This window comes from Gadus morhua, chromosome 13, assembly GCF_902167405.1.
Source record: "Gadus morhua chromosome 13, gadMor3.0, whole genome shotgun sequence".
NCBI lineage: Eukaryota > Metazoa > Chordata > Actinopteri > Gadiformes > Gadidae > Gadus > Gadus morhua.
In genome coordinates, this window is record NC_044060.1 from 2,606,315 (window position 1) to 2,613,814 (window position 7,500).

Consider the following 7,500-nt stretch of genomic DNA (forward strand, 5'->3'; position numbering starts at 1 on the left):
ACTAAATAAACATGAATTAAATAACATAAATCACATTTTCAGAACTTGACACCTTTTATATTACACACCAAAATGCCTCATAAAACGGCAAAAAGTAGTTAAGGTTGTAAACATCAGCTTGACTTATACACCATATGTATGAAATGCTAGCTAGTGGAATAGCGTGGGGTGATATTCAACGATATATCACTGTTGTCATACAGCCCAGTCCCACTCCGAGAGCAGTGTTTCAATAGCGTACATTAGCTGTGGTTTATTTATCACCACATCCATAAAGTCCCAGCAGAAAGCTGCCCATGTGTTTGCCTCCAGCTGTTTTTGCCGCAGTATTTTTTAGTTTCTTCTGCACCGGCATATATACAGCTGCCTGCACCACTGTTAATACATCTTACTGTTAGGGTAACTGACTGTATGTATCACTTTGTTCCCTTTATTCATCAAAAGCAATGTCGAAACGTCTTTATTTATGGGAAAACTGCTCAGAAAGTTTCAAGGATTTGTCAACTGTTTCCCAAACAAACTTTATCTGACAATGTGAGGGCCACAAATCAGTTTCTTGCACGTCTAATTGGATTTCATCTAATGGAAATGGTACTAAGACGCACCACACTCACACACAAGACACCACAGCAACAGAATGTTTAAATCTGTTCTATACATAATCTATAGATAATAATGCTCATGCCTATAGGTCAAATGGAGGGGCAATGTATGTGTGTGTTGGGGGGCGGGGGTTTCTTGTTGGTCCTGTGAGGGGATCCTCAACTAAGCTCATGTGTTCTTCCCCCTGACAGGCTAATTTCATAATGTATCAGAGGTAAGAGGACATTCACCTTCTACTACTGCTTCCCTCCCCTGACTCCTTGATCCATTTCCTCTTCCTGTTCAGTGAGAGAGAGAGAGAGAGAGAGAGAGAGAGAGAGAGAGAGAGAGAGAGAGAGAGAGAGAGAGAGAGAGAGAGAGAGAGAGAGAGAGAGAGAGAGAGAGAGCACACAGGTTGAATGCTCCAAGACCTGTGGATCTCCTCCCCGCCACTTTCTCGATTGACTCGTAACTTTAAGATGAGCATGGAAAGACAGAGAGGGGACAGCAGAACATGGCAATCAGTTTGAGTGGCAGATATACTGCATCCCTGTGGTGGCCCACACAGGCTGTTACCAGAGCCCACTGTTACTATATGTCTGACCCCACCAGCCCTGCATCAACCCCCACCATCAGCTCCAGTACCACGGCTACCCCTGGAGATCAGATCATACACAGCTGCTGGGCTGACTGCAGAACTACAGAGAGAGAGAGAGAGAGAGAGAGAGAGAGAGAGAGAGAGAGAGAGAGAGAGAGAGAGAGAGAGAGAGAGAGAGAGAGAGAGAGAGAGAGAGAGAGAGAAAACCCCAACACAGTTGAGGGAGATAGAGATAGATATAGATAGATAAAGGGAGAAAGGGGGAGCTAGAGGAATAGGGGGAATGCAACCAAGAGAGAATTAGAGAGAGAAAGGGTTGGGCAGAGAGAGGGAGACAGTAGTATAGTGGGGTTGAGACAGAGAGAGAGAGAAAGAGAGTTAGGGACTCAGATGAATGGAATTGGAAGGTGAGAGAAAGAGAAGGAGGCAGCCAGCGTTAAGGGGTGAGTGTTGGAGAGAAAGTGAGCGATAGAGCGTGGAGGAGAGACTGCAGAAAGGGATGAGCATTAGGGGGAGAAAGAGAGGCGTAATGGAGACGGATTGACGAGAGACGACGCGGGGAACAGAATCGGACGGCGACTAATGAGAGAGAGAGAGAGCGAATAGTGATGAGAGAGATGGGGGGAAGAAAGAGGGGAGAAAGGAGTAGAGATGGATATAGAGGAACAGGGGGAGGCAGGTGAAGACAGTTGGGAGAGAGTTTAGAGACATTGAGGGAGAAAGACGGTGTAGATAGAGAGGGGAGATGGTAGACATGAGAGACAGAGAGAGGGAGAGACTAGGAACGAGAAAAAGCGAGTTTGTAGGAGTACACACGAGAGACGGGGAGGGAGAACGAGAGAGGGAGGGGGAGACAGAGCGAGGGAGTGGGTGTACATAGAGGGAGAGACTCCGCTGTATCCTATCTGGTATTCCTGGCTGGCTGGTAGATAATCATAATGCATCAATCAGTGGGCTCCAGTCTCAGTGGGTCCCAGGCCGGATCCCAGCTGAGCTTGAGGGCCATCTGTTGGTCTGAGCCAACGGAGCCTCCTCTCTCCCCCTCCACACCTCCCTGGCTCTGCCTCCCTCTCTCCTCCCCCTCTCTCCCCCTGTTCCTTGTTCAGCTGTCTTTCTCCTCCTACGGTTTCTGTTCCATCTCCTTCATTTTCTCAGAGAATTGGCGTTCCCGCTCTTTGACTGAGATCGGGAATTTCGCCCGACCGTTTTCAGAAAGAGGCGGTTGATGTATTAACTTAGTATTGGACTGGGGGAAAACAACCTTTTCAAGAATAGCAAATTCTGCCTTGCATTGAACGAAATAGGTCATTCAATAAGAAAGAATCTGTCATGGCGGGAAGACAATTTTATTTCTAGTCGATGTCCTGCTTGATCCAAAACAAGCATACAAACATTGAGCTTTTCTCACCCCCAATTGAGATTCCTGTTTTTCCTTGAAAACACGATTCCTCATTTGATGACTTGTCAAGACGGTGGATTTTCCATCTGTTCCTCGCTGTCAGAAACCACCTCTCCACCCTCCTCTTCCCCCCCTCACCTGGTATCATACAACTGTATCCTTCTCACCTCCAAGGCAATTACTAGACTTATCCCGCATTGAAACCCCTGTATCCGACAGCAGGACTCCATCTGTTGCCTGGCTCTCTCCCCATGCATGTCTGTCCTTCCCCTTGGAACCCCTTCTGCGCGCACCTAACCTCTCCCCCCAAATAAAGCCTCATATCTGGACCGATCCGTCTGGCCGCTCAGCCACTCGCTCTCTGCAGAAAGCCAGGATCTTTTCTTTATTCCTCATAATACCTTCTTGCCTTTCTTCATGACAAAAAAGCCAATTCCCGCCACAACAAAGATGTGTGTAAAGCGTCTCTCTGTGAAGCTCCACACAGCTCTTTTGAAGACTTCTTGCAAACCTCGATTGCTACCTTCTCTCGGGAAGAAAGGCGACCGCTAGAGAATGGAGGGAAGACGTGTCTGTTCGATCGTCTTACGGAGAATGTTCCTATTTTGACTTTTAGTTGTATTCCTTTAAACTGGGGAATACACAATTACATTTGAAAGGATTAAATATGCATTTCACACACAAATCTAGAGTAAACTGTTTTACCTTGAGTCCCTACCACAGTCATTATTTCCCATAAGAAAAAATCACCTACATAGTCTTCAATAACTGATTGCCCGGGTTGATTCTGAGCGAAGAAAAATCAAGAATAACTGCGGCTCGTGCTGTTCCACGGCAGGTTATCAAGCCTCTTCAATAAATCAGGCTGAATACTCAATGTAACAGTCGGTAGCACATGTGTAAGTGACCACCCTTAATCACCCTGGGCCAGAAAAAACACCTTTCCTTTAACCAGGATCCCCTCTAATTCACTTCTGAAGGGGGCCCTCCATCAGTGCGAGAATAAACGGCCGTCAGAAATGCATTATGTATAATTTCTCCTCGGCCCTGCCGCGCGAACGCACAATGAGCTTTAATGCACACCTGTCACTGTAACTATGGTAATAGCGGGGGCCTCGCGAGCCTGATGTAATTGACTGCTTCCTGTGAATAAGACGCCATTATGGAGATGTCAGGGAGGTTCAATGACAGCGTCGGCCCTTTAATATACGCACGATATGTCACCTTAGTTTCTTTATCTCTGCGCCGTGATGGATGGCGGAGGTTCTGCCCCAAGCACACAACGGGGGTAGAAAGCAGAGGAGGAACCGAGATTTTTCTATCTATCCTCCTCCGACAAAATATTTGAAGTACTCTTGAACCTCCCGATGCGCGTATTCATTCTCTGACTCTCAAAGTTTGAAGTTTGAAGTGATGCTAAGGCAGGAACCGTTCAAGAACTGGAAACTTTGATTTTTAGATTCGGACTCTGATGTTTGAATTCAACTGAGAGCCTAAGCTCTAAAATAGTGGAAATAATTTAGATCTTTAGTCGATAAGTGTCATATTCGTTAGGACCACCCAAACTTCAAATAAAACCAAATAAAATAATTTCAGTATTAAACGTCGCTACTCTTTAATTCAGCAGGAATATGTCAAGGAACTTACATGGTTATTGATCAGTACTTTCAGCAAAATTTTCAGTCGATTGAGGCTAGTTGGGGTTTGAGAGACGCACAGTCGATGCTTCAAGAACTAGAGACAGAAAAACAGACAAAGTATCATGTCTGAGATATGGCAGTTGTTCATCCATAATAATTTTCATCTCTCTCATCAGGCTGCGTAGCATTAGAAAGGTGACTTTAAATCATTCTGAAATGTTTTCCCTTCAACTCAGACGGCCTCGGGCATTGACTGTTTTCTCATTCTGTTTCTTCAGGTCCAGCTGCAAAGAAAACATACGTGAGCTACAACGACCTTGCGATCTGACAGCATCCTTCCATCAGACAGAGAGACAGAGCGACATAAAGGGAGAGGGGAGAGAGAGCGAGAGAGAGCGAGAGAGAGATTGATGGAGAAGAGATAGATGGAAAACAAAGTGACGAAAACAGTAGCTACCGTCACCACCACGAAAGTTGACCCAAAGCAAAGCGGTGAGGGTGGCTTCCTGTTTCCTGTCTCATGTGCTTCACTGCCCACCTCACATTCAAGGATTCCCGGCCAATCAGCAGCCTGCTACAGCAAAAGGCTTCTGGGAAATTTTCCTTTGACCAAACCGTGTCAACTTTGTGCGATTGGGCCTCGAAAAGAAAGAGTAGGACTTAAAAAGAAGAATACATTGAAAACAAAACAACTAAACGATTTCAAAGCTTGGGGTTGGAAGGACAAAGGCCAATTATCTTCTCAGTGTAATTCAAACACGCGTGGTTACCTTTTTTGTGGCAGTTGGGCCAGGCAGCATGTTTGTGCACCATTGGATTTAGACCACTCCTGGGTTGTGCTCGAGAACTGAGGCCGTTTCACGGTTTATCACAGGGGGATCCCCCCCCTCTGAGCACTTCAAGACGGGCTTATCCCCACTGCCAAGGTCATACAGCAGTCAGCTCAGCATGCCATCACTGTAGAAGGCGTGAGTGCATCCGCGGTACAGGACTTTGACCAGCGGGGGCGCCAAAGCCTCTCATCTTTAAATGTACCTCCAAACTGCAAGTTTTTTCCCAACCCTTTTCCCCCCTCTGTCTCTGTGTCGTCTGTTCTGGCGTAGGTGTTGGCCTCCTTTCTCTGATTGTTGACAGTTTTCTAACACGATGATGATGAGTATGATGTCCATGATGATAAATCTATTTTTGGTTGTTTGTTTTTTTGGTTTTCCTTGCTTCTTGGATGCACTTTTATTTAGATTGAAGCCATATTCTTCTGTTTGAGAGAAGCTAAGATTTCTGGTAGTCTGTCTCCCAAGGTTGTGCGGTTAGTTTAGTTAGAAATTGTTTTCAAAATAAAAGTATGAAGTTTGGAACTTAAACCTCTCGTTGTAATATCTCACCCTCGTTCTGTGCAAGTTCATCATGGTCCTCTAAACTAAGACTGAACCACAGACAGAAATGCAAACAGTGAGCTTTTGATTCCAGGAGCTCAGAGAAACAGGATCCATCTAATCCTGTTCTGTTCCTTTAAACCTTTGATTCATTTCCAGTTGGTTGTTTGTTGTCCAATTGGTAAAAAACCGCCCTCCCATTCTGAAGTGCGTGTGTGTTCGTCCTCATATTCACACGCAGAAATTCTTTCAGTATTTTGTCCGTGCACCATGATGATGAAGATGAAGACGATGACGGAGAAGACGACCCTTTACTGTGTTTAAACAGACGAGACCGGGCGCCCCGTTCGACCCAGGGGCCCCGATGGTGGTTATGGTTGTAAATGCATGCCTGATATGTTTGATGTTGAAACTGAATCCGAAAAAAATATAAAAAGAAAAAATAATATAAAATAAAGGATTGCTGCGAACTCGTCACGACATGGTAACTACCACCTCTCCTCTGGTCCGTCCTGATCTATACACTGTTGGTTTTCTGTGTTTGTTGGTTTTTAAAAGCTTTTCGTTTGGGTTAAATGTGGCAGTTGGGATATATTTTTCTCACTTGGCAGAATATGGCTTCGGTTGGTCTTGGGAGTCTCTTACCGTCCGAAACGGAAAATCAAGAAGAAGTAGAAGAAAAAACCGAACCGAACTACGAACGATGGATCTATATTTAAAAGCAAAACAGAAAAAAAAGACAAAGCATGTATGTTTTCTACTGTTTGTACTCAGTATCTCCATGTTGCCCTTGCTGCTTCTGTGCCAATGCTGTGGGAGAGGTCAGTGACCCCTCATGCAAATGTTCTGTGGTGTTGTCCAAGAATGTATTAACATCAAAATAAAAAGATTTGGTTATTTTTTTTATATTTCCTGAAGACAAAGCTGTGTTGCTGTTTTTCCTCAGAGGTCAAGGTGGCGTTTTGCTGGCGGTTGATGGAAAAAAATCTAAAATACATGATTGTATCTCAAGATACACATACAAATATGTTACATTACGATACAACACAATTCTATACTAAACAATGCCATTCTATACCGTACCACCATTGTATACTTTACATTTCTACAACGTTTCAGTCCTTTTCTCAGTTGCATGCACAACTTCAGCAACACCTTTGCACTTTTACACTTTAAGTTCACAGAGTCATAATCAAATCATAGACCAGGAAAAGAACTTGGCTACCAAGTAGTTTTTTCCACTGTACACTTACTATGGGCCCCCAGCACAGATGGGTTGCGTCATTTCCATTCAATAATCGGCTGCAATGCTACAGCTCTTCCTCATTATCCCTGTCTGTGTTTGCGTTAGCTTCAATGTTATATTAGTGCTATACCCATTCCTACATCTGTTATATTTTCTTCCCTAATTATAATTCCTTTCCTGTCTGGCTCTGGCTGTAGCAGCCAGGCTACAGCATTCATAATTCCTGTATCTCATACTAGAACCGTTTCTATTATTTGTGTTGCTAGCCTCCATGCTATATGTAGCCCATACCGACCCATTACTTTTCTCCATGTTACTACCCTCCTTGCTATACATAGCTCATACAAACCTCCTGTTTGCTATGTTACTAGCCTCCATGCTATATGTAGCTCATACAGACCCATTACTTCTCTCCATGTTACTAGCCTCCATGCTATATGAAGCTCATACAGACCCATTCCTATTCGCTATGTTATGAGCCTCCATGCTACATGATCAAAACACCCATTCCTATGTTTCGGTGCTATTAGACGTAGCGCAATATTCCTACATGTTTGACGCATAAAAATATCATGAAAAGATATCCCCTAATGTTCCACATAAAGAAAATGTTCCCATACCTCCAGGTCGATAAAGCCAGAGGTATAGACAGGCTTGAGGAG

General features: G+C 44.4%; 1 protein-coding gene across 2 annotated transcripts in view; it reads left to right on the forward strand.

Moving 5' to 3' along the window:
* The window catches only part of grm7 (glutamate metabotropic receptor 7), a 189,597-nt gene extending 183,088 nt beyond the window's left edge, over positions 1 to 6,509 (forward strand). Inside the window, exons 10-11 of one of the 2 annotated variants that reach the window (XM_030375438.1) lie at positions 795 to 817; positions 4,498 to 6,509. In XM_030375438.1, coding sequence (XP_030231298.1) covers positions 795 to 799 — 5 coding nt within the window. In that variant the 3' untranslated portion in view covers positions 800 to 817; positions 4,498 to 6,509. The remainder of the gene's footprint in view (positions 1 to 794; positions 818 to 4,497) is intronic. The other variant, XM_030375436.1, reaches the window with a different exon arrangement.
* Positions 6,510 to 7,500: the final 991 nt, after the last annotated feature.